This window comes from Lottia gigantea (assembly GCF_000327385.1).
Source record: "Lottia gigantea unplaced genomic scaffold LOTGIsca_29, whole genome shotgun sequence".
NCBI lineage: Eukaryota > Metazoa > Mollusca > Gastropoda > Lottiidae > Lottia > Lottia gigantea.
The window spans coordinates 1,877,128-1,904,698 of NW_008708943.1; the positions used below are offsets into that span (position 1 = coordinate 1,877,128).

Sequence of the window (27,571 nt, forward strand, 5' to 3'; positions counted from 1 at the left end):
CTGTCTACCTGAATAAAAGGTTCTTTCAGCTAACCTTAAGGTGTACAACATGATTTTTAACTGAATTGAGCATGATAGAATGTATATATATGTTGATTTTTAATAACAAAAGTGAGCATGAGTGTTCTAATATATGATATATTTCAAACATTACAAACTAATAAACCATATCATTATCTTTTATAATACTTCCAAACTAATAGACCATATCATTATCATATACAATACTTCCAACTAATAGACCATATCATTATCATATACAATACTTCCAAACTAATAGACCATATCATTATCATTTACAATACTTCCAAACTAATAGACCATATCATTATCATTTACAATACTTCCAAACTAATAGACCATATCATTTACAATACTTCCAAACTAATAGACCATATCATTTACAATACTTCCAAACTAATAGACCATATCATTTACAATACTTCCAATAGTTTCAATCATACAAAAACACACCATGTATATTCATAATACTTTTTGAACACTTCATTTACATTTTTAACACTTTCAAAAACAATTCAATTACATTTCCAATACTTTAAAATCCACTTACTGTTATTATGACATTTCCAGTATTTTCAAACACATATACTTTACAATAATAACAATTTACAATTAGCTCTACTTTCAATTATTATTTTATAATACCTTGGAAGAAGAAAAAACATCATTTAAGTTTACATTATGCAGAACATGTTTGATTTTCAGACTAGAAAGCATGTATTTCCCTCTGCCATGTGAATCTTGTAGAAATTAGAAATAATCTTTCTGTAAAGGTAAGTAAAAAGTAGAATTTTATATCCTGAAAAGTGTGCATTTTCATACAGAATGAGGTTAACAGTTATTGGTAACAATTAATGTTAACAATTATTTGAACAGTAGATTGTGAAATAATACTATAAAAGAAAGAGAAATTAACAGTGAGTAAAGGAGGGAATATACATGGCATAGTGTCCGATGCAGTGTACAGTGTAGGATTATTGATACAGTAGAGAATATGATCTATGGGTCTGACACAATCTGTACAGGATTGGTCTCTACTATTTTCTATCAATAATCCTGTATCCTGCACCTTGTCTATTCCTACCTTTCCAAATGATTTCCCCCACTGTTTACAATGGATCAGAAGCATGTGATTGACTTGTAGAGTGGCAATAGAAGTTTTATTCCAGACATGTTTCGATCTGAAATGATTTGGTAGTAATATAGTAAAATGTGTTTGATTCCTTAATTGGTTCTGGTGTGGTTTGTTTTGTTTGCATCTTGTATTCTAACAATATTAATTGCTAGGAAGTTATGTTTCTTGTTGTGGAAAGGAATTTTGTCTCTTTGTTCTTTAAATTTGGCTTCATAACACCCTTGACTTTATATGGACCTCTTCCATTCATGCATTTTATTGAGATAATTGTTACTATGTAAGAATAGTTCATTTTCAGAATAAAGGGGAATTTGTTTGTCAAAATATTTCATGTTAATTTACTGCTAGACATGCACAATCTGCTAACTTTAGAGAATGTGATAAAATAAATTTTCTATTTTTTAAGTTACACCTGCATCGACCACACCCGCAGTAGTATCAGGATCAGGTTAGACTATTTCTTCTTCATTCTTAATTTCATTGAGAATTCTCATTTTTGGACAGAATTAAGAATTGAAAAGTGTGCTGTTATATTCTTCTTTCTGTACAATTTGTTGAAAGGGGTTGATTATTTACCATATTTGCTCCGAATCCTAGACTGCAAGACAGTGATTTGATCTAAAGATTTTAAATTTTATTCTATTAGATGACTGTTCATTGGACAGTAGCCCAGGCAGTCTGTGTTCTAATTGGACGATATATTGGGCTTTTAATTCTACAAGTCGAAGATGTCAGAGATTTTATTATGGTGGTTGTGATGGAAACGGAAATCGTTTTGAGACTCAGTATGATTGCCGTCTTAAATGTTCTTATTCTCGTAGACAAGGTACATAACTCTTGTTTTCTTGGCATGAATTAAATTTCATAATTAGATAACCATAAATCTGTATAATTAGAATAGAGTAAAAGAATTAAATTTTATAAATAATCAATATCAAAATAAGGACTTTTGACTCCATTTTCCATCGTATTTTAAACTTATGTAGACATTATAAGTTGATGTCTTGTCAGATCGTTGTGTATTTTACAGTAAATCGTAGCAGGATTCTATCACTTTATTGTTTTATATTATTTCCTAGACTACCGTCCCAGACAAACAACTGATGGTACTTATAATATAGTAGACTCAGGTATCTTGGTTAATTTTACTGCATGCTGTTTGGATTTTAAATTATTTCAATGTTATTTCCTATCTTTTACATTTTTTATTTATAGCATTGTTAGCATTTCCTACCATGCTTAGGTTTCATTATATACATAACTTCATTGTCTTTTTAACATCTCAGTTAAGGAGTAGTGATAAAAGGATAGATTGAGATCATCTGAAAGTTAAGTTGCTAATGTGATATTGGAAGAAATAGTTAACCCATTGAACACTGAGTGTAAATGAAATAAAACATATACACTGAACACCAAGTATTATAAGTAAAAGCTTATGATGTTAATGTTGTGTGATGTCACTCAGTAACCTGGCCGCTTATGTATATATTGTGTAATTATGTGGCTGGTAAACCACCTGATAGAGTTGAAAAGGTTAAAATACTGATGTGAAAGGAATTTTCTGACATATTTTATTCTGATCTTTGAAATGATTTTGATCAGTTTGCAACGAATTTCGTATGATATATGATATGATAAAAAATGAAAAAAAGTAACTTTCTGAATAGAAGAAAACATTGATGCATAACGTTTGGTTTATTTTTAAGTTATAAGGACTTCTTTCTCCAAATGAAAACTGCATGACATTGGTTTGCTATTTTTAAAACTTGTATTAATATATATGTTTAACTTCAAATATTGACTTCAATTCTTGTATCTTTGTATTTTTTTCTGAATTCTGCATGGCATGTAGTGAAATATCAAAATTCAGTGACATAACTAAGACTGAATTTTAACATTTAGAAACAACTACAGTCAAGCCTGAGGAAGTTCCAAGTTCGTCTGTTTCTCCCGATACAAATTTGACTGTTACTGGAAATGAAACAACACAAGAGAATATTACGTTATTCTTTCCTAACTTTTCAAATGAGACTTACTATGAGACACAGATATTTAATGATTCGGCAGTGCCAGAGCATGATTATGTTGTTGATACACCAGGTTAGTCAATTGAAAAAGTTGTTTCAACTGTTTGTGTGACTCTCTTGTAATACAATAGTGGAATTCAGACTATATTACTTATAATATTTTATCAAGAATGACAGTGGTTGGTTGTCTTGGAAACTGATGGTTGACAATTGAAAGTATTGGTCATTCTGGAAACTGGTTCTCAGACCCTCTAATCTACTGTTCACCCGTTTCACAACTGAGGTTTTAGTTTTTATAGTAGACTTCAGACCCGATTGCAATGATAACTGTGGCAGGCTGAGGTGATTTAGCATACATATGAGTAAAGATTGCTGAAAATTATCAGTGTCTTTGACATATTTAACTACTTCTTGGATAGAATGAAACCAAGAAACTAAAATCTGACTTAGATTAGCTCAAGCTAACCTTTTTCTGTCAACCATGAGTCATACAATTTATGTGTTGAATCGTAATGTAAGACTAAATTGTACTTTTTCATCCCAACAGGGTATTGTGTTTACTACCCTGATAGTGGGCTTCTATGTTACGACAAATGGGAGATCTATTGGTATTACGATACAGAAGTTCATGCTTGTCGCAGATTCTTGTTCGGTGGTTGTGATGGCAACCAAAATAAGTTTTTGTACCCAGAAGATTGTCACTCTATGTGTCATAAATATAGATCCAATACAACTGAAGGTAACCTTTGTGAATGCTCCATTTGAGTAGTAAGACAATAGACATTTATAGTTACTTCCCCTAGTTACAATGTTCAAAATATTGAGTTTTTGTGGCAAATTAATTTTATTACATTAGCAATTTAATCTTAGTTACTTCCCCTAGTTGGCAACGTTCAAAGTAGTGTGTTTTGTGGTGAAACTTAATTAATTCCATTAGAGATTTTACCCTAGTTTCTATCCCTAGTTGACAAAGTTCAAAGTTCATGCTCTTTTTGGTAATGAACAAACTGAATTACAAATAGAAATTTAACCCTAGTTTCTTTCCCTAGTTATCCATGTTCAAAGTAGTATATTTTGTGACAAACTTATTTAATTATAATAGAGATTTAACCTTAGTTACTTCCCTTAGTTGTCTGCTGTACAAAATGGTGTGTCAGTTTTTGACGAAGTTATTATCTAAACATTTTAAGAGATATTAGTATATTTTAGAAATAATTTTTAGTTGCTTGTGTTGAAGTCATGCTATCCCTTAACCTATTACTGTCAATAATTAGGGTACTGATGTAGCGATTTAATATAAGGAATGTGTTTATCAGTCTAGATTTAGTAACATGACAAAATCTTAAAACATACCCTTCTGCATGGATGTCTAAATTACAAACTTTTGAATGTGTAATAAACATGTGGTTTTGCATTTGGCCGCATGACAGTAACATGATACAGTGACATGATTGTTTACAGTAACATGATACAGTGACATGATTGTTTACAGTAACATGTTTGTTTACAGTTACATGATGTTTACAGTTACATGTTTGTTTACAGTTACATGTTTGTTGACAGTAACATGATTGTTTACAGTAACACGATTGTTGACAGTAACATGATTGTTGACAGTAACATGTTTGTTTACAGTAGATTGTTTACAGTTACGTGATTGTTTACAGTTACATGATTGTTTACAGTATATTGAATAATGTTTTGAAATTTTCAACTTAGTATTGAATGAATTTATATATTTGAAATGTTGAAAGCAATGGTTTCTATTATGAAAGTCAATCTAGAATATAAATGTGAATGATAAAGATATCTAGATTCTTATTTAACAAAATTTGATTTCCTCAAAGAAGGTACAACAGAAATTATGGAAACAACAACCCAAATCAGAACATCAACAGAATATGAGAAGGTTGCAGCAGAGAGTGAGATAGGTTAGTTCTAGCTGATATGATCAGAGCCATATTGAAAATTGAATTGAAAGTCAAAAGAAAAAATGAAGAATGGCCAAAAGTCAAAACCAAAGAATGACAGATGTAGTATTATTCAACTCCGTTGAAAAGCAAAACTGCCAATGGACGACTACAAAGGACAAAGTTCATTAGCTGGTAGTGGACCAACTGAAGCAAATTGGGCTCTTTTTTGATCAGTTGATGGAAATTAGGAAATGTTTTCATTGATAAAAAGATGAAAGATATTATTTAAACATTTAAGCATTGGAAAAATCATCAAAATCTATTGAGTTTATGAATTTAAAAGATGAAGTTCTTGACTTTAAAGGGATTGTAAACAGATTTTCAATTTGCAACATTTCAATTTTCAACCAGACATCTGTGGTTCCTGCAATTCCACTAAAACAAAGTGTTCGATGACGTTACTAATTGCAAATTATGCATCACATATCACGTAAGGCCCTTCCCGATTAGTGACTCCATCGAACACTTAGTTTTATTCTAATTGAAAATTGGAATGGTGCTAATTGATGCTATCAGTATCCCTGATACACACACAAAATTAAGAAAACCTCCTTCAACTTCCTTTAAATAAAAATTGTCTGTTGGTAGATTGTTCGCTTCTACAAGATAGTGGAAGATTATGTGGTAATTGGACTATTAAATGGTATTTTAACGTTAAAAGTCGTCAATGTCAAAGATTTTACTATGGGGGCTGTGATGGTAACACAAATAGGTTTGAAACTCGCAGGAATTGCCGTGAGGTCTGTTATCGTCAGCAACGTCAAATTACCTCAGGTATACATATTAAAGATTGTGTTTTGGAAGGTGTTGATTAAGGTATTTTTAAGGGATCCTTTTAGCAATATCATAAATGTAGCTACCAACTAAAAGTACAGGACCGAGAGAGAGTATTTGATGGGATGCCACTTTATATTAATTTTATTACATTATAAAGATAAGGTATATAATAATATAGTACTTTCTTCTGAAATATTTTGTAAGTCAGCTTACCTGGTTTGTTTCACTACATTATTTACAACAATTAGTAAATTCATGTAGATTTTCAACATTGTGTTCTGTTTTCCCCCAGGTGTAACGGATACCAGGCAACCTACAAGAGAAATTCCTATACAAACTAGCACATCTTCATCAGAATCTGGTGACATAGGTTAGTCCATCAAAATATCCTTCTCTATTAAATAAATAATATTAAGGTTTTTTTGCATCTACGTTGCCCATTTCTGATCTTCTGTACAATGTCAGAAATGTGGACAGAAAAAGAGAAAGCAATCTGGTGTTTTTGTTTTATTTAACAAAGAGCTCAAGTATTTCTGTATTTTCTGAATTTTCATTATCAAAAGGAGTCAGTGAGGTTTTTTCTGATTTTCTTTTGAATGTCTGCTATTTGGAGAGAAAAAAGTTATGAAGTATTGATTTTGATGAAATCAACAAGATATGAGGTATAAAAAAAAGTTCACATAGTGGAGAAAATTAAGATAATAGCTTTATAAAGTTACTTCATAACCTTGTTATCTTAGATTGTAGCCAGAGTGCAGAAAAGTAGGATGTAAAACTCCATTCATTTCATTTAGATTGTAGTCTGTCAAAAAGCGGTGGACGACTGTGCTCTAATTGGACAATAAAATGGTATTTTGATTCTGATGAAAAAAGATGTAAAAGATTTTATTACGGAGGGTGCGATGGCAATGAAAACAGATTTGAAACGCAAGCTGACTGTCAAAACAGCTGTTTCAAGAAACGACCACACTCGAGAACAGGTACATGTCATTTTGTTACGGCATGGAATGTAGTTTTATTTAATAAATAGGGAATTTAATGGAGATTATAACTTGTTATTTCTTTTTTTCAAATCATAGACAGTTCAATTTCAACTTGTTTTAATTTTCACTTGGTTCACTTGTCCTTGTGGAAAATACATGAATGTTTTAATGAACTGATTCCTAGGAATATTCCTGTTCAACTCTTATATGAACCTAAAGCATAGTTATGATAATTCCTTAATTTAGTTGCTATTGCATGTTCTAAAACTATCCTAAAAAGGTAAGTTTGTCATGGCTCTTTGTAAAATAAGATTAAAATATACATTTTTCCTGCAAATGCATGGCGTTGAATTACCAGTGTTTGAGATATTTTGAAAAATATTTGACCCCTGCTTTTACTTGATTAGTTATTTAGTTTTTAGTTTAGCTGAATTTTCTACACAGCTTCTAGATTGTTCTGTAGTCTGCTGTGTTAAGTCTGGAATGGATCTGTTTGGTTTCTCTAGATTTAGTTTAAATTGTTTAGTTTAAAATTTTATTGCTGGTTTCGTAAAGCTTTCATCTCATGCTACAGTTTTAGGTAGATTGAGATGTTTGGCTGTGCTGCTTTTTTCTGTACTTTTTTTGCTTGGAGTACTGCATGGTGTTGGTTTTGTCTGGCTTTTCATTATTTGGCTTTTGAGTATTTGGCTTTTCCCTGTTTGGCTTTTTTTGCTTGAAAAGTTGTTGGGACTTGTTTTGTGTGATACCAGTGGCTCTGCATGGTTTACGCAGTTATGATTTTATAGCTTTGCCCTAGTTTTAGTTTTGTTCTGAATTAAGCAGTAATGGCTTTATTTTATCAGGGGACGAGGACAGGAGAGTTGGTGGAAGAGATAGACAAGGTCAAGGTTGGAGTGTAGACAGAGTCACCAAGACTGGTACCAGTCAATCAACAGGTCTGTTGGACTTTTGAATCAATTTCTGATACAGTCATCTGATTGATCAATCAATGGAATGGATCTGGAACATCTGCATTAGTTGGGGAATACAAAAGCAATGGTTACTTGGATTAGACATGTTTTTTTGTACCATCAAATTATTTTAAATATGATAAAAATGCACATTTGGTGAAGTTACCTTCAGGAAAAAAACCTTGAATATTCTCGAACTAAATTACAATGAAAACTGTCTGTTGCAAGACCTCCTTACCACAATTTATGAAGCATATCATTAATTTTTTCTAATTTTGTTGTGGTTTCTGTAGATGACTGTTCATTAGACAGTAGCCCTGGAAGGTTGTGTTCTAATTGGACGATATATTGGGCTTTTAATTCTACAAGTCGAAGATGTCAGAGATTTTATTATGGTGGTTGTGATGGAAACGGAAATCGTTTTGAGACTCAGTATGATTGTCGTCTTAAATGTTCTTATTCTCGTAGACAAGGTACATAACTCTTGTTTTCTGTTTGTGCAGTGATATTAATTTTTATATAGTGAAAGGTACATGGTGATTTTATTATCAGCTGAGAGTGCTTAAGTGACTTAATAAATAAAACTGAGTTTATCAGCTGGTAAAGCTCTTATTCTGTATTCTTTAACTGAGATAAATCATTAACTATGTGTCAGTATTTACAATGGTTCTTTTTAAATTTGATTCTTTTTCTAGATCATGAAAAAAAATGAACAACAATGCAATTGATTAATTTGAATCTGCAAATGATTAATTAAGTTTATATTTTATATAGAAGTGCCTCATGAATATTGACTTAATTATGAACTAGATTTCTTATTTCTCGTCACACGTTTTGTTTGCACGGCTTGTTTATACCAAATTATATTTTTGGATGAGATTTTTGGTTGTACAGTTTTTTTCTTTTACATCAGTTTTGTTAATATCCCAATTGGTCTCTCTTAATGTTTGGTTATATATAATTTATGGTATGCTTTTCAGGTCTCAATCAGTTCTCAACAATTTTAAATATTTGAATTGCTTATTGGCTGCTCTATCTAGCTTTGAATGAGGCAAAATGCATGCATTTCATTTTGAAAACCACAAATAGTTTTTGTTTTTTATGGGTAGGATATACCAGAACTAGAACTGATCAAGGAAGAGGTTATCAAGGTCAAGGTCAAACTGGAACAGGTCGTGTCCAAACTGAAACAGGTCAAGGTTATACCCAAACAGGTCAAGGCCAATCTGGAACAGGACAAGGTCAAATTGGAACAGGTCAAGGTCAATCTGGAACAGGTCAAGGTCAAACTGAAACAGGACAAGGTCAAACTGGAACAGGACAAGGCCAATCTGGAACAGGTCAAGGTCAAACTCGAACAGGTCAAGGTCAAACTGGAACAGGACAAGGCCAATCTGGAACAGGTCAAGTGGGAAGAAAAATATCACACAGTGGAAGTGGAACTGTAGCAGGTGTGTTTCTTTTCTGATAAAACTGTATGAGGGGAAAAACCAAATTCTTTATTTTAAATGCCAAAGCTGTCAAAATCAATGAGGTAGTTTAGACATGATATATGTTGAAAATCCACAAATCTGATTCCTAATCCATCAAAATATTTAACTATTAATCTAATAAAATTGGTAGAAATTGTACTACAGTTGCAGAGAGTACCATCATTTGATATTCAATCCAAAATATATCTATGCCATTTTCAAATCGATATCAGTTTGTTTGAATTGAAATGAAACAAACTATTTTTTTTATTATTGATATATGTTAAGTACTGATATATTTTTCTAGATGTCTGTTCATTGGACAGTAACCCTGGAAGGCTGTGTTCTAATTGGACGATATATTGGGCTTTTAATTCTACAAGTCGAAGATGTCAGAGATTTTATTATGGTGGTTGTGATGGAAACGGAAATCGTTTTGAGAATCAAGCAGAATGTCGCTTAAAATGTTTCTATTCTCGTACTCCAGGTACAGATTTTTTGCATGTTGTTGAAGAAATACAGTTTTGAAATGCTTCCAGATCTGCATGTCGAAGAGTGATAGTGATAGTGAATTGATGGTAGATTTTGAGAAAAGAAATGTGCTTTTTGTTTTATTTTAGTTGCTTTGCTGTTCTCGTCTATTTTGGTCTTGAATAAAAACACTGCATGCACCAATGACTATTCAAGGTGAAATGTACAATTTGTTCTTATCCATTTAAGAATTGCTCTTTCCTTGTCAGTCTCAAAACCAGATAGAAAAAATGAAGATGAAATGTAGATTCCTGCATGGCTTTTTTGCTGTGGCTGCTTTTTATTTTCAAGTTACAGATTGTCTTGTGTTTTTAGTGCTGGGTTACAATTTCGCTAAAAGTGTTTTTGTGATGTTAGAAGCTTACAGTTGGCAATTGATTGAACTTTAGTTTTTAGCATGGTGCAGAAGTTCCATTTCAAGAGCTGAAAATGCTTTAAAAGCTAGATAGAAAGAAAAATATTATTTTTTATCAGCTGATTTAACAGTGAATGCAATTTATTTTAAAGTAATGATTGTACCTTTGTTTTGACCAAGAGTCAAATGCTGTCTGGTGTTTTGGGAGCAGGAGTTAGGTCCGGAAATTCTATTTTGTCTCTACACTCATTAGCTTCAATATATTCATACATTAAATGAGATATTTTTTCTTTTTATGGTTAGGAAGTTACACTTCATCAGAACGTGGAGTATACGAAAGGGACCAAGGTCAATCTGCTCAGGGTCAAGGTCATTCAAAGTCCGGTCAAGGTCAAACTGGAATGGATCATAGCCATGGTGAAGCAAAAACAGACCGTAGCCATGGTGAATCAAATACAAATCATAGCCATGGTGGATCTGAAATGGATCATAGCCTCACTAAATCAAAAACAAACCCTAGCCATGGAACATCAGAAGTAGATCATAGCCATAATTTTCTAGATGTCTGTTCATTGGACAGCGACCCTGGAAGGCTGTGTTCTAATTGGACGATATATTGGGCTTTTAATTCTACAAGTCGAAGATGTCAGAGATTTTATTATGGTGGTTGTGATGGAAACGGAAATCGTTTTGAGAATCAAGCAGAATGTCGCTTAAAATGTTTCTATTCTCGTACTCCAGGTACAGATTTTTTGCATGTTGTGTTTGAAATGCTTCCAGATCTGCATGTATAAGAGTGAGGATTGAAAATTGATAGTAGCTTTTGATAAATCTTTTTTGCTTTCTCATTTGGTTGCTTTGAATTTAGGTCAGACACTTCCCAATAATTCTACAAATTTGAAATAATTAAGGAATCAAAAGAGAGGGATTTTTTTACAGAATGGTGAGATGATGGTTTTTCTTTTTCCAATCATACCTAACTAATAATTACTCTTTCATTGTTAGTCTAAGAACTAGATGAAACATATTAAGATAAAACATTTTGAACTAATTTTGAGTTTTGAATAGATTCTGTTCTAGAATTTTGCATGGCTTTGTTGCTGCTGCTGGGCTTCATTCTTGAAGTTACAGATTGTCTTGTGTTTTTAGTGCTGGGTTACAATTTCACAAGTGTTTTTGTGAAGTTAGAAGCTTACAGTTGGCAATTGATTGAACTTTCTTAATTTCTTGCATGGTGCAGAAGTTTCGTTCCATGGGCTGAAAATGCCTTTTCTAAGCAAAGAGAATTCTTTATCAGTTCAGTGAAAAATGAAAATTTTATCTTAAATATAATGGATGATCCTCTAGTTTTATCAAGAGTCAATTGACTTGGTCTTTTGGAAGCAGCAGTTTAGTCCCACAAGTCCTACAATGTTTTGTTTCATACATTAAATGTGATATTTTTTCTTTCATGGTTAGGAAGTTACACTACAGGGCGTGGAGTGTCTGGAAGGGACCAAGGTCAATCTGGAGCAGGTCAAGGTCAATCTGGAGTCAATCAAAGACATGGTGAAGCAAAAGCAAATCATACCCATGGCACATCTGGAATGGATCATAGCCATAGTGGATCGGAAATGGATGTTAGCCATAGCGATTCAAAAACAAATCACAGCCATGGTGGATTAGATATGGATCATAGTCATGATGGATCTAAAATGGATAATAGCCATGGTGATTCAAAAACAAATCATAGCCACGGTGAATCCGACATGGATCATAGCCATGGAGATTCCAAAACAAACCATAGCCATGGAACATCTGGAATCGATAATATCCATGGTGATTCAAATACAAATCATAGCCATGGACAAGCAGAAGCAGTTCAAGGAAAAGATGGTATTGGTCAAGTGCAAAATGAAACAGTCCAAGGTGAATCAACAACTAGTCAAGGTCATGGTCATTCTGGAACTGGTCAAAGTCATTCAGGATCTGGAACTGGTCAAAGTCATTCAGGATCTGGAACTGGTCTAAGACATTCAGGATCTGGAACTGGCCAAAGTCATTCAGGATCTGGAACTGGTCAAAGTCATTCAGGATCTGGAACTGGACTAAGTCATTCAGGATCTGGAACTGGACTAAGTCATTCAGGATCGGGAACTGGACTAAGTCATTCAGGTTCTGGAACTGGTCTAAGTCATTCAGGATCTGGAACTGGCCAAAGTCATTCAGGATCTGGAACTGGACTAAGTCATTCGGGATCTGGAACTGGCAAAAGTCATTCAGGAACTGGACTAAGTCATTCAGGATCTGGAACTGGACTAAGTCATTCAGAATCTGGAACTGGCCAAAGTCATTCAGGATCTGGAACTGGCCAAAGTCATTCAGGATCTGGAACTGGTCTAAGTCATTCAGGAACTGGAACTGGACTAAGTCATTCGGGATCTGGAACTGGCCAAAGTCATTCAGGATCTGGAACTGGCCAAAGTCATTCAGGAACTGGAACTGGACTAAGTCATTCAGGATCTGGAACTGGACTAAGTCATTCAGGATCTGGAACTGGACTAAGTCATTCAGGATCTGGAACTGGTCTAAGTCATTCAGGATCTGAAACCCATCACTCTCATTCCAGTCAAGGTCATTCCATCTCAAGTCAAGGTTATTCTGGAGCTGTTCAAGGTAACTGAATTTCTGAAAAGGCATGTTTCTATTCTTTGAAAAAAATATCAAAATTTATTTCTTGTAAGAGTACATGTATTTGGAAAAAAATCGGTGGGATATTTTTTTATAAATCTTAAATAAATCTAGATGTTGTCATTGTTTGAAAATGTTGAGTTTGAAGTGAATGGTTTTTGTTGAATAGTTATAGTGATTGTTGTTTTTTAGATGACTGTTCATTGGACAGTAACCCTGGTAGGTTGTGTTCTAATTGGACGATATATTGGGCTTTTAATTCTACAAGTCGAAGATGTCAGAGATTTTATTATGGTGGTTGTGATGGAAACGGAAATCGTTTTGAGAAGCAAGCAGAATGTCGCTTAAAATGTTTCTATTCTCGTACTCAAGGTACATAACTCTCAGTTTTCTAGGCATGATGATGTTTCTATTACTAGATTATTACTAGATTTTTTCTTACTATTGAACATTAATTTTCAAATTTGAATGATTTGATGGGATTTTATTACTTTTAAGCTCCAAATGAAGGTAGGTACATTAGTATTTAGTCAAAAGGTATAGCTAACACTATAAGACCATTATGTAAGTAAATGTAGGTACAGTATAATTGTGTATATTGTGTGCAGCCTTAGAAACTGAATTTATTATATAAAGACTGTACTCTACTGTAGAAATGCTCTCTATTTCATGCTACTGTTGCAGGGATTTTGCTTTTCACAAGGTAAAATACTTGCTGCAAATATTGAACCATTAAATTACATATACATAAATTAACATTACCAATAGATATTACCATTACATAACTTTACTACAATATTACAATTACCATTATCTGAAAGCACACTACCATAAATATTACCATCATAAAACCATTATCTGAATGCACACTACCATAAATATTATCATCATAAAACCATTATCTGAAAGCACACTACCATAAATATTACCATCATAAAACCATTATCTGAATGCACACTACCATCATAAAACCATTATCTCAATGTACACCACTAATACTATGACCATCACATAACATTAGTACAATATTATTACCTTTACCATCACATAATATTACCAATAGCAATCATTACAAATTTACATTACTGATGTATAAATACCATTACATAACCATAACTATTTTTTAAAATTACCCTACCAGTATTTTTTTTGGTAATCCACACTATAGACAAAATACAATACATATCACATCTTCAAATCATCATCATTTGTATAAATATCAATGAGCTCTGTGAATCTCTTAATTAAAACAAAAAGATCTCAAACTAAAACAAAAATATTATTTCACCTTTTAGTTACCAGTGCTCCAGCAACAAGGTCTCCAGTAACGCGAGCTCCTGTGACACGTCCTCCAGTAACCCGTGCCCCACCAGTCACAAGAGCACCTTTTTCAGGTTAGTCATTAACTGTTATTTGAAGACTACAATTTGTGGAAGTGGTGAATATGTTCATTAGGACATCTTGTGAAAGAATCAGCCATATTATCGAAAATTTGAACAATTAGAAACTTGAGTAGAAGGTGATTCAAACCTATGACAATCCATCATTAGCTTGGTATAGCACCTCACACTGCTAATTTTCTTATATTATTGTGCTCTCATTGTTTGAAAAAAATCTCTTTTGAGCTTCCAAAATTAGTGCTGAAAAGGGTTGAATGATCTGGTTTAGGGTAAAACGAGCAAATGAAGAAAGATTGTCATAAATCCAGTGACAAGATGACACATTTAAGTTCACCAGACCTTTGATCACAGCATATGTGGCACCAACATCAAATTTTCATCAAAATTTCATAAAAATGATTGTTTCAAATTTAGGAGATATATGTTCAATGAAGGAAGAAAGTGGGCGACTATGTAGTAATTGGACCATACACTGGTATTATAACTCAGAAACCAGGCTTTGTCAAAGATTTTATTATGGTGGTTGTGATGGAAACGGAAATAGATTTGATTCTCAAGTTGAATGTAGTAATAGATGTCAGCGTAGAACAGTAGAAGTAACAACTGCAGGTATTTAGTTTCTTTTTTTTCTTGATTTCACATGGTGAGATGAGTCAGAATTAAAAAGCACATGATCCCATTCAGTCCATGGGGATGAAAGCATTATTGAAAATGTTTAGAATTCATTGATTCAATTTCATTAGTTCATTGATGCTTGGTTTTCTTTATGCTGGATATGTCTTCTTTTATCCCAAATATTACAGTTTCTAAATATTACATTAGTACACATGTCTAATTTTTTCCCCCAACTTTTGAGTATTTTTACTTGTTGAAATACAAATTTGAAATTATACATTTTTGTTAATCTTCAGCGCCACCACCAAGAAGAACAACAATAAAGCCTGGTGTAACACGAAGACTTGGTGATTGTCGTTATTCTAGATATGGTTGCTGTGGTGACGGACAAACACCAGCATCTGATTCCTCGCGTTCCAATTGTTATGGTAAGGATCTGAACAAGCTGATTAAAAGACTTTTTTTTATAAGCAGTATTTTTAGTGAATTGGATTGGGGAACATATATAACCCCTCACCATATGGGGTCATGTAAGCTATGAGAGGAATAACGTCAAGACTGTTTAATTGTTTTTCAGATGAACCAAATGTAGTAGAGAGACAAGAGGATGGTAGTTTTATAGTTTATACTAGTGCTGGACGTAAAGTAGAATTGAATTGTGAATTACAACTTACCAACGAAGGAGAAGTTTTATGGTTTAGGGAACAGTAAGTCTAGTTTATTAAATATGATCATTATTTGTCTTGCAATGTAATAGTTGGCTCCGATTGTCTTTCAAATACTAAGGTGCAGTAAGAAAGTAGGACATAAAACTCCATTCATTTAATACAGCCTGTATCAATCTAATTGATATTTTGTCTTTTCAGATTCCGTATTATAGCAGGTCATAATTTTAGAGATTATAATAATGGTACCTTGGTGATCCAGGCTGTTACTGAAGAAGACAATGGAGAATATAAATGTCAGATCGGAGAAGGCAATGAGGTGCCGATTGTCCAAAAATTTGTGGTTCAAGTCAGAAGTAAGTGTTGCTTGAAATATTGTTTTAACTTTAATTTTGACTAGATAAATGTGAAATCAGAAGGCAGAGATTCTGATTGTTCTAAAAGACTTGTAGAAAAATAAATGTAATAATTGAAAAAATTGTTAATGGAATGTGTTATGTATATTAGTGGCATGAATACTTACTACCCCCAACCACCCCACTACCCCCACCCCCCACCCTTGTCCCTTTGTTTTCTACCTACAGAAACTACAAGCATGAATCAAGGATCTTTGTTATTCAAAAATGAATGATATGCTACTGAATTAAATTAGGAATGCATGATTAACATACATTTGCTGTTAAGACATTTAGATTAATTAGATTGAGCCAATTGACAATGGATGTTCTAAAGTCTTAATGCAATGCTAAAATAATCACATGAGTAAGAAACCGATTGATTGTTTCTACTTTATGTTTCTACTAAGGTAACAAATGTATTTTGAATGTAAATTAAATGTTGTCTATTAACCACTAACCTTCTTTCTCAATTAGCTCCCTTGAAAATTTTACGCGGACCAAAAATGATCGCTGTGAAACCACGACAGAATGCCTTCCTCCATTGTCAGGCAATGGGTAACCCTAAACCAACAGTCACATGGTATAAAGAGGGCCGTCAAGTGTTCACTAGAGGGCGCTACAATGTGTATAATAATGGCACATTGATTATTATTAATGCACAAGATCAAGATAGAGGTTATTATGAATGCCGAGCAGCCAATGGCATTGCAGCGTCTATGAAAAAACGTAAAATTAAACTTGAGGTTAGAGGTAAGAACTTGGTACTGAAATTAAGATGATTCATATTGGAAGAATTATTGAGATGGAACAACCAAAATTAAGATTACACAAGAACATGTTGGAAAATGTCTTTGAATTTTTTGTGCATGATTGAATGTTTTTGTTGTACAACTAATGATACCCTCAGAGCTTAAAATGTAATTACAACAATAATTATTGTTGGCTGATTTTCCTGCTAGATTTTGCTTTTGTGAGAAAAATGCTTTTGTAACAACAATCTGAAATGTTTGTTTTGCTTATGGCTTAAAAAGATATGAAGTTATTTCTGCTTTTTCAAAGAAGAGATAAGAAAACAAGCCAGTCAGTCAGTTGCTTAGCAATCTGTAAATATGTCAATAAAAATCTGTTATAATTCTTTATGTACTAGAGTCTGGAGCTGGTAGAGATCTAAAGTTCTTCATGGAGACTTACATATATTCTTGAGAAAAGTGTTATTGTGGTCCATCTGTCCTAATTTTTCCTTTAGGCCCACATGGCTATGAATAAGTCAGCCAGGTTGAAACACAACATCTAAAATTTTCTTCAAAATATTTCTTTTAGAATCTATCTCTGTGCGTATTGAAAGACATAAAGGCAAGATCAACCAGGGTGATATGTTCACATTAAAATGTGAAGTAACTGGTTATCCCATACCAGAGGTAACATGGAAGAAAGATATGAGTGAAGTGATAGAATCTGACAATGTTTATGTACGTGGAATGGAATTGATTGTCAGGAATTCTACTCTGGATGATTCTGGAGTGTATAGATGTGTAGCAGATAATGGTGTCCAAAAACAAGAAGCAATTACAACTGTACAGGTCAAATTAACAGGTCTGTTTTTGTTCTTTTTGAGTGTTTCATTGTTGTGGGTATGAAAGTAATATGTTTGGAGGGATTGTAATGCAAGCAACTAGAATTACATGACAAAATTATTGTATTCACTTGTTGGGACAGGCTATGCACACAGCTTTGTTGATCCATGGCTATTAACACCACATTTTTGTGTACCTTATGAGAATACTAAAGGCATCTTGACAGTCCATATATTCGGAAATTTGGGTCCCTGTTAGGATAAAATTTAATTTGGTGCACATTAAACCATAGTCTTTTCAAAAAATTATATAACATAGGTTCTCTTCACTGGATTAAGGTAATCAGACAGCAGTTATTGTTCCAATAGAAAAGTATTGCCTTCAAGTTAAATTCAAGTCTATTTTTTCATTTCAGAACCAGAGAACGTTCTATGTCAAGATTCGATTAGTGCCATGAACTGTAAATTAATTAAAGCAGGAAAACTGTGTGGTCATCGTGTTTTTAGTAAAATGTGTTGTGGTACCTGTAACAATAGAGACTTAGTAAGAGGTTGAGGTTCAAAGGTCAAATATTTCACTTCTCTTAAACTATGATGATGTCATAGATTCATGTTGATGATGTTGCTGTTTCTGTGTTCATGTCACAGTTTTGGTGCTGTTGTTATAAAAACTATCAAAGTAATCTGAAGTGACCAACAGCTGTTGTCATGGTAACAGAAATTTGTGAAATGTTTGTCTGCTACTTTTACCTCAATCCCACTTTTGGTGCTCATTTTCTAATTTTGTAGATATTTTGTACAAATTTTTAGTATTTTTTACTTAGGAAATCTTTTTATATAAATTTTTGTAGTAACTTAATTTTGTATCTATATATTTATATGCAAGTCTTGTAGCCATTTCACCAACATAGATCTATCATTGTACCATTCTCTTCAGCATTTAGTCGTCTTTAGTCCTGTACAAGTCCATTGTAAGGGTAGATTGACATTGCTTGTGGTCAATTCAGGTGATTATAATCATACGAGGAAACAACTAGTGATAATGCAAAAGTAGACTGAAAATCATATGCCAAGTTTCAATCATCGTTTAAAACTTCTACCTGCAAAGGCATTTGATTTCAAAAGGTACTCTGAGGTGCATACATGTCTATTGATAATACTATTCTTCTACATTGTATGCATTTATTAAATTTTGATACCAGACTACCTAGACCCAGAGTCTCAATATAGTAAGACAAGCTACGAAACTACATCTGTCTAATTTATCATGTCTTCCGTACTATGTGCCTTAATAAAATCATGAATGTATCATCCATTGCTAGACTAACAGTATATTAAATTAAAAAAAAATGTGCATTTCTGCATGTTAAAATTGATGCTTTTGAAACCAGAAATGGGAAGTTTAGAAAAATATTTAAAATGCATCTTCATACATTGATTCAAGTGTTTAGGTATATTGTAGTGTAATATACCAGCCAGGAGTAAATGGTGGTCAAATAAAACCCTGTTACATTACATCAGGAGTGAGAATTTTGGTCCAATTAACCCCCTATAACATTACATTATCTGATTCTTGTATAATTGTGTATGTTTACTCTAGAGAAATCATTGTGTAAATAAATATTTATGTTGTCTGTCTTTAAAATTACTTTCTGTTTCAGTGTCAACATTTTGTACAAAACTTTCAATTATTTAAGCAAATCTCTGTGAGTTTAAATAAAACAAAAGATATTTGAAATCGGCAAGGCAACTTACAAGCTTAAACTGTCTTTTGAAAACTTACGGTAGATACCAAGGTTACGTTTGTTCCAATTCTGGCCTCAATCCAAGATTATGGAACCATGCGAACCAGATAATGTCACATGCAAAATTTTCCCTTTTATTCCTTTCTCAGCCATATTGAATTCTAGAGTCTGTGCCTATGTTTTCAGCATACTCTGTTCCAACTTGCTTTAAACAATGGTCGGTGGATTTCATGAATCCTGATTGTGCAGAGCTCACCAAGGAGCAAGCAAGTAAATGATTTTGATGTTTTTATTCAGATTGATAATATATGTACAATTTTACAGTTGAAACATTTAAAACAACCATACAGTAACTTCTATTCTTACAATATAAACAACCAATGACAACCTTCAACAAACAATATTACATAGAATCACACACACACTGTGCTGCCGGCTTCATTTCTATACAATGTGCAACAATCGCATTATAAAATTATGAATAGTGCACCGTATTAACACTATTGAAAATTTCAATTAACTGACCACAATGTTTCCTGAATTATATTTTGCCCACCATATTTGTTAGAAATATCAACTCAGACATACACAGAGTCTATGATGGTTTTTCAATAGGTGAAAAAAAATAATTATGAATTCACAGAAAGAAAATTTCAATCTGAAAAGCAGGTCGTTTTTATTTGTAATTTCTGGGAGGGAAGTGTGTTAATTTCAAAGGCAATTTAATCAAACTGTTTACATATTTGGACCCAATAAATTCTGTGAGTAATATTTCAATCAATACATTGGTTATCTGGTCTTGGAATTTCCATATCATTTGAGAATAAAGGGATAATATTGCAATTAAACCAAGAGGCGATCCAGCAAGAACTTGTTTGACAAATATCTGCTTGTTAATATAATTCTAAACCAGTAAATAGCAGAATAGTGAACTTATATCACCAACAGATATACAATTTTGACCCATACAATACACTAACATACATCATAACTTAGAATAGTTTAAAAAATAAATACAAATATATTAACACTGGATAATCTTTCTTACTTTATACATTCTTGTATACCCAGTCTCTCCATAACATTGCGTCAGTATTATAAAGCACTTTCCAACTCCACATTATAGGACTTGTAAACATCAGAGACATAGTTTTTACATAACAATGAGCTCACACATACTCTATTGCCATTGGCAAGTTATTATACTGTTAATATGCCCAAACCTTTTGCCATTTCCTCAAAACTTCTTAAGAATCTACACATCCAAGTTTCACAGTTCCAATATTGTACACCTTCCAAACTTTACTTTAAAGCAGAAAAATTGTCACTCACTATTAACTGTACAACAGTTTAAATAACAGCGCATAAAACATCAAATAAACGCAACCAATTAAAACACTTCTTTTAAAATTCTTATGAAAGATGAATCATGAATTATGGGATATTGTTAGTGTCAGGTTACTTTAGTAACTATTATCACAATTATGAATAATTTCACACAAGACGATATACACACAGATGATGAGATGAAGGAATAAAAAATATCAACCAATCAACCAACACTTTACAACCAGTAATACATACTTTTTGATTAACCAATGAAATTAAAGAAGGCAACAAGCCTCTTGTTTTATCAGCTTATCAAAGAAGAGTCTCTACTTTCAGTCAAGTGTTAACCATACGTTCCCAAGTTTTAACTCGCCAATCAGAATCCTAGTCTCAACTAGCCAACCATATAACAAGATATTTGAGCACATAACGGCCAGCTCCCTCTAGTGATGTAATTAATACCCAGAATGCACTAGGTTATTAATTCATGTGACACCAATCCAGCCATTGTCTGTCAAGAAACTCATTATTTTCCGTCGATGTGTTTTGTCCATTCCGTTGGGATAACGTATTTTGACTGGTAAACCCTGCCTTCTTTGGAGATAATCCTGAAATGGAATTAACAAGATTTAAACATTTTAATTTATATTTCCAATTAATGTTCTTGACTTTTAAGTCTTATCGTCATTTTTACTGTTATGAAGGCATATATAAAAGCAATTTATTAATTTCTATCTATCTAATTATCTAATTGTAAATCTCAAACGACTATAGATTATATAGGCTACTTACCTTGATAATACAAGTTTTAATTGTCATGTAATTAGCTGGGGACATACCAATAGAAACACATAACTGAAATAATAAATACAGAAATATACCATAACAAGCTCAGTCAAGGGTGAACTAATAAGATTTGCTGATTTTCCCAGACAAATTTTTTGACTGCTATGTGTATGTCCTTCCTTGTTAAAATTCATTATTGCTTATCTACACACAAAATTTCCTTTTGATCAAGAGCTTGGTCTTTAATTCTTTTCTGATTTCAATATACAGGAATATCTAAATTAACCTTTGAAACAGCTAGAAGTTTGACAAAATCTACCAACCTTTTTTTCGCGATCTGAAATCAGATCATAACCTGGTTGACTAGTTGATCTTGTTTCTATTCTCATCTCATTATCTTTATCTTCTACTGAAATTCACTCAGAGATTAGACAAGTATAAATATATAATAGAGGGAATCATTGAACAGAACTATTGTTTTTGAACTACTATAGAGATTGTAACTTTAACACAATAACACCATGTTCCATCAGCAACAATGTACAAGGTTTATCACATCTAACTTGTTGCTTTCACAAGGAAATATTTTATTCTCATCATTAATTTTGACTTGTAGAGAATTTACTTCTCGTTGCTAAAAGAAGGTGCAATGACAAAGTAACACTAAAATACTACTAGCAGTCTTACCTTCTTCGTCTATAAGTATATCTAGTTTTTCGAGTTTTCCCCTAAAAAGAATTATAAAAAATCTTAGATTATCAAGCTCATATAAATCTATAAACTGAAAATTATAAAGCATCAAACACAATGATCCACTCTCAAAGCCTTTACATGTGAGGTTGGCTACCTCTATAAGACCTCTATCTCAATTTAGAGTTTAGGAGGTTGTGTAAGAATTTGTTAAGCTCTGTGAAATTAAATAGATGCAGTACTTACTCTGCCTTTTTGGACACTGTTGAGTTTCTTTTCGGGGTCAGGCTTCCCTAAGAGAAAGACAGGCATTGTTATTTCACAAGACAAAACATCAATGAAAATGAAATGAAATGCTTTGGACTATGACCCAACAAATCTGGCTCCATCAGTTCCTTGAACATGATGTATGGTACATAGACATTGTGGAATATACGGCAATGTCTCGATGGACTTACTAAGAGTTTAGCTCTGTATAGATACCAAAACTTCTGCCAAATGTGCCTTTTAACATGGTGAAAATTCTTAAAAATTACCAAACGGTAGTTTTGAGCAACTCCCATAAAATGTGATATTTCATGTCTGATCTTTGATGTGCCTAAATGCCTATATCCTCAATGTGCCTATATTCCATTCACATCACATCCCAGGTATAGCTAGATTTATCAGGCTTATTCAATTGTGGAAACTTAAGTAACTTAAATCCAAATATGATGTGGATGATGAAAAAATGCCAAAAATAAGATTCATGTGAAATAAAAATATTTACTGAAATTCAATGTAATAACGATGACTTAATCATGTAAAAGAACATTGCAATTTGGTGAGGCATTTTTTTCCTATTTAGAGAGTCATATGGTGAGGTGTTTTTTCTATATATAGAGTCATAAACATAGAAACATACATTTAAATGTCAATGGAAATGAACATGAGAAAGAGTTTGAACTGAACAGAGAAACAAATTCAATGTCTAATAATGAATTTAGATTTAACTTTGATTCTGAACTAGAAAATCTAAATTTTAAACAAAGATAACATTTCAATATATATCTTCATTTTACCAATACTTTCCCTTTTAAAAAAAAGCCACATAATCATGCAAAACAACCATGCACTAAATAGGGGTGGTTTAGAAGGTAGATGGAATTTTCTATTTCATTTATTTATATCTTTTAATAGATATATCTTCATAAATTAGGGTTCAATTGGCCAAATTAACAGCAATCATGGCATAGTTGGGTAAAAATATCTATACATATACATGTTTCTAGGTAAAAAAGTTCAATACAACTTCTTCTACCTTGGTATAAAGTGAACACATGCCTGTGCATAAAAATGACTGATCAAATACAAACTAACTATAAACATCAGCTTTAAAGCAAGAATAACTGATTTACAAGTCATTAAAATTCTGATTCAGTTACTTTTGAGCAGACATGCAATTAAAGAGAGAAAGGTTACAATTTTAAAATTGTCTGTTTCTATTTGAATATTTATCAAAAATTTAGACTACTTGTTTATTACGAGGTAAAGACCAATATAAGGGAGTGTCTAGGATGGGTGAAGGGAAAGAACTCTACTAGCTCACCTACAATATGAAAAGGGAAAGTGAAAGTAAAATAAAGATATAATAATGTAATATGATGTTTGAGGGTCTGACTTACGCCGACGACGCTGTGTTGGTAATAATCGGCTATTTACTAGTAAACTCACCATCTTAGCTCGATTATCACGCTTTTTCTGCCGTTTATATTTTTCTTCATCGTAATCTTCTATATCTATATTGACAAGAGAATACAAATTTTAAAAACAGAACCTGAATCATGTTGTTACTCATGCTGAATCAGGTTGTTACTCATGCTATGCAACCTCTGGACAACTGACCTTTTTTCAGTCTGTGTCCATACTGAAGTTGGACAAGCAGAGAATTTATAAATTATAATGCATGAAAATATCAGAACATTGAACATTTATACTAGATTTAAAAAAAAAAAATAATTCAAGAAAAAATCTTATATCTTGGGCTATACTTTCTTTTTATCAGAATCTTTTTTTGTGTGACCAATTCATCAATACAATGGCCATGGTCAGACATTAATGTTATCAAAAATTCAACATTTAGAACAATTTGTAGTTCATGACTATCTAAATACTCCAATTCTGGATTAAAGAAAATGCTCATTATAAAGTCCAAGTCCATTATCAACTAAAGGGGCCATAACTCCAATAGGTAATAATAGTCTTACCATCTAACAAAGTGATACCATGTTTTCTCAGTTCATTAAGCTCTTTTATTTTAGTTTTTAGTTCTTTTTCACGTTGAAAGTTTTCAAACATTTGTTCGTGTTCTGCTGCCGGGTGAAACTGACTAAAAACTTTCATCTTGTCTTGAAATTCCCTATAATCTTTGGACATTCTTTTCTTGAATCTCATCTTTTTATCATTGAGCGAAGAGAAAGATTCAATCAACCCATAATCTCTTGCAACTTGTTTCCGCTTCTCACGAGATCGTAATCGGAGTCGGTATTGGTCAACTTTACTCACTTTAATGGCTGAAAGAACAGTTTTGAAACTTACTGAAAAGTTTCAGAATGTGTGTTAAAATTCATTTTAGTAGCAAAGCATTAGTAAAAAGTTGCAAGCAAGCTTTCATAGATTACAGTTTCAATCACAACAGGTTCAAACATTAAAAAATCGAAGAGAAGTTAGCATCCCATTTTTTCCTTTAGTATTTCATTTCAAATGTTAATTGAGGAAAGTCAAGCTTTCTGTAGCATATTTAATGGAAAGTCACAATTTCAATAACAGTAACAATACAGTTGTGAGAACTTGAAAGCTGTTATAAATAAACAAGATCAATACTTACCAATGTCAAGGTCATCATCATCATAATTTATACCCCAGCCTGATATTAACTGTTCAGCACTATTATCACTTTCCTATACAATAAAATACAACTTATAACACTATTTATAAAGATCAAAATATTGGAATGTATAATTTGGAACACAATAACATTAATATGCACACCCAGCACCCAGAAATCCATAAGCTGTTAAGTTATTTCAAAAGATAAATGTGAAGCCTCTGAATATGCAATAATTCAGTCTCTGCAGCTAAAATAGTTCTTACTAAAAGGGGTAATTAAATGAATATAGAAACTTACAATTTCAAAATCGTCTCTAAAAGGCATATAACCCAGATCATGTTGATCTTGTAATGAAAGTTCTAATGGTTTAGTTTGTGTTGTGATACTTGGTGATAATGGACCTAAAATAAAACAATATTCATGTCAAAAATGATAATATCTAGGCATGTACAGCGCACAAGTGCAGTCAAATTGCTCTCAGAAAAAAGGAAGAAGTTGCAGGCATTAGAAAATTTGTGTACACATGATACAAGCTTACTTTGTAAAAGACACCAATTTGTATATGTAGAAAAAATAATCAATTAAACATTATTTACCTCCATCAGGACAAGAATGGTCTATAACTTTATTTTCACCATCACTTTGGAATGTTTCTACAAGGTAAAGAAAATAATTATCTCCCTTGAAGACAGGATGACATCATCCTCCAAAAATAATTTCATATTTTGTTATTATTTCTCCATATTTATCAAAAAATGTTAAATGGCAATGCAAGTCTTCATTAATGCAATAAAGTTCAGAAATAAAATTATGCTAACTCTTCTCTATAGTTATCTCCCTTGTAAAAAAAATATCAATGTATTGTATTTCAAATTTAAGATTTTGTTGCAATAAGCATCCATGTGTGAAAAAAAATATACCTGTATAAGAAAAAAAAAAAAGAAAAATAATATACCTAGCCCGATATTTCCCTGAACGTAAAATGTAACATAATGGTTTTCACACTCTACAAAATAAAGGTAAATTATTTTATTAGATTGGTCATTATAACTTTAATTACTCTAGTATACACCAAACATATGTACCAAGTTAAAATTGATATTGTCAAACTGATTGAAGACAAATTATTTCTGCATATGACTTCATTTGCCATTCTCAAGAATTCTTATGCATCTCCAGCTCTGGGTCATTTTATAATAAACCAGTCAAATGATCTGTTCAATAAACTAAAGCGATGAAAATTCATTGTTTAAAATTAATTGACTCGATCTTTAACAGCATTTTTTAATTGGTTATCATAAATTTTGACAATATTCACATTAAATTTGTATAAGTATTGACAAGCTTGACTATGATATAAAATTTACAATAATGAGAATTCTTAGATATACCTTGTGCATCACGACTCTCCACATGACTTGCAGTTCCTTCCCTTAAATAAAAATAATGTCAATCAAATTTACAATTTTCAACATATTACTGTTAATCATGTCACATTTATGTTTTGTTTCATAATAATGAATGGAAACCAATCTCATGCTGTAATTTCTATAAACATTCTTCTACAGTATGTAAAGGAAGTATATATACAGACTTATGATCATCACTATTCATTATAATTAGATTTAAAAACTTTTACAGAACAGCTTGTGTGGATGAGGGAATTAACTTTCTAATATCAAGACTTGTGGCAAATGATCTACACTTATCATTGAGATCACCTTTCTTTATCAACTGCCAGGTATTTCCACAATTGATTATTATTCAATGCTAGTGATAGTTTTCTATAACTTAGAAAAATTTTTTGCTTTTATGGAATCAGAGAAACTGGACCTATTCCAATTCAAAAGTTCAGTATTTTACTTACCAGTTACCAAAGCCATATTGTTCTACAGCGTCTAACAACATATTTTCCTCGGCCAGACACCAGGCTCGAGATGTATCAAACGCAGCCGGACCATTTCCATTCTACAGACAAAAAAAATATCAATATGATAACATTTGTAAAATGAATCCAAATTTGCCGAGAAACATTAAATACCATTGGATGAGCTTGTGTCTGATTGCAGACTGACAATGTCTATTATTCTGATTTTGAACAGTGTCATTATGTGACCTATTCTTGATTCTTCAAAAAAGCATGAGTGTTGTCAACCAAAACAATTTTCAGGATCAGATCAAAACTGGCCTGTGATTGGTTCCTGGCCAAAAGAGAGGCGGGCGTTATTGAAAATATACTCCACCTCAAATCCTTTCAACTTACCGCAATACGATAACTGTGGTCTTTCTTGTGTTGACCTATTTCTACACCACACGAGAAACACTGTAATAGAGATAGAGAAAGCCGCCATTAACAATCTAGCTAGCTACACGCCGCTAACATAGAGAAATATCATAAACTCAATACAAGCTTCGTCTCGCTATAAACTAGAGCTTGTGACGTCATACTTGCCTGTAAACAAAGGTAGAAATCAGGGCATTCCGTACATTGAACGCCATAACCAGAAATCTCTGCTTTACAATATGTACAGTCGTATTTTGCCATGCCCTTCGATTTAATAGAAATCCGATTCTCTGTGATAAAGGCGCAATTCAGCGATTTGG

General features: G+C 32.5%; 2 protein-coding genes across 2 annotated transcripts in view; one reads left to right on the forward strand and one right to left on the reverse strand.

The window, feature by feature from the left end:
- The window catches only part of LOTGIDRAFT_232508 (hypothetical protein), a gene marked incomplete at both ends in the record, with an annotated part of 28,068 nt that extends 9,964 nt beyond the window's left edge, over positions 1 to 18,104 (forward strand). Inside the window, 23 exons of the mRNA XM_009056865.1 lie at positions 1,563 to 1,604; positions 1,803 to 1,982; positions 2,236 to 2,286; positions 3,059 to 3,256; positions 3,731 to 3,922; positions 5,031 to 5,114; positions 5,745 to 5,930; positions 6,226 to 6,303; positions 7,762 to 7,854; positions 8,163 to 8,342; positions 8,979 to 9,320; positions 9,649 to 9,828; positions 10,531 to 10,968; positions 11,686 to 12,882; positions 13,090 to 13,269; positions 14,193 to 14,291; positions 14,712 to 14,906; positions 15,209 to 15,340; positions 15,490 to 15,619; positions 15,779 to 15,933; positions 16,450 to 16,725; positions 17,296 to 17,568; positions 17,965 to 18,104. Of these exons, the coding sequence (XP_009055113.1) occupies positions 1,563 to 1,604; positions 1,803 to 1,982; positions 2,236 to 2,286; positions 3,059 to 3,256; positions 3,731 to 3,922; positions 5,031 to 5,114; positions 5,745 to 5,930; positions 6,226 to 6,303; positions 7,762 to 7,854; positions 8,163 to 8,342; positions 8,979 to 9,320; positions 9,649 to 9,828; positions 10,531 to 10,968; positions 11,686 to 12,882; positions 13,090 to 13,269; positions 14,193 to 14,291; positions 14,712 to 14,906; positions 15,209 to 15,340; positions 15,490 to 15,619; positions 15,779 to 15,933; positions 16,450 to 16,725; positions 17,296 to 17,568; positions 17,965 to 18,104 (5,021 nt within the window). The remainder of the gene's footprint in view (positions 1 to 1,562; positions 1,605 to 1,802; positions 1,983 to 2,235; positions 2,287 to 3,058; positions 3,257 to 3,730; positions 3,923 to 5,030; positions 5,115 to 5,744; positions 5,931 to 6,225; positions 6,304 to 7,761; positions 7,855 to 8,162; positions 8,343 to 8,978; positions 9,321 to 9,648; positions 9,829 to 10,530; positions 10,969 to 11,685; positions 12,883 to 13,089; positions 13,270 to 14,192; positions 14,292 to 14,711; positions 14,907 to 15,208; positions 15,341 to 15,489; positions 15,620 to 15,778; positions 15,934 to 16,449; positions 16,726 to 17,295; positions 17,569 to 17,964) is intronic.
- A 3,003-nt stretch (positions 18,105 to 21,107) lies between these two features.
- Positions 21,108 to 27,512, reverse strand: LOTGIDRAFT_118822 (hypothetical protein; the record flags this gene model as incomplete). Its single annotated transcript, XM_009056866.1, has 13 exons — positions 21,108 to 21,230; positions 21,415 to 21,477; positions 21,732 to 21,811; positions 23,808 to 23,876; positions 24,345 to 24,650; positions 24,965 to 25,037; positions 25,265 to 25,368; positions 25,564 to 25,620; positions 25,923 to 25,973; positions 26,359 to 26,399; positions 26,835 to 26,935; positions 27,231 to 27,290; positions 27,396 to 27,512. The coding sequence occupies 13 exons, from the start codon at positions 27,510 to 27,512 to the stop codon at positions 21,108 to 21,110; spliced, it is 1,245 nt and encodes a 414-aa protein (XP_009055114.1).
- Between the last annotated feature and the right edge of the window lie 59 nt (positions 27,513 to 27,571).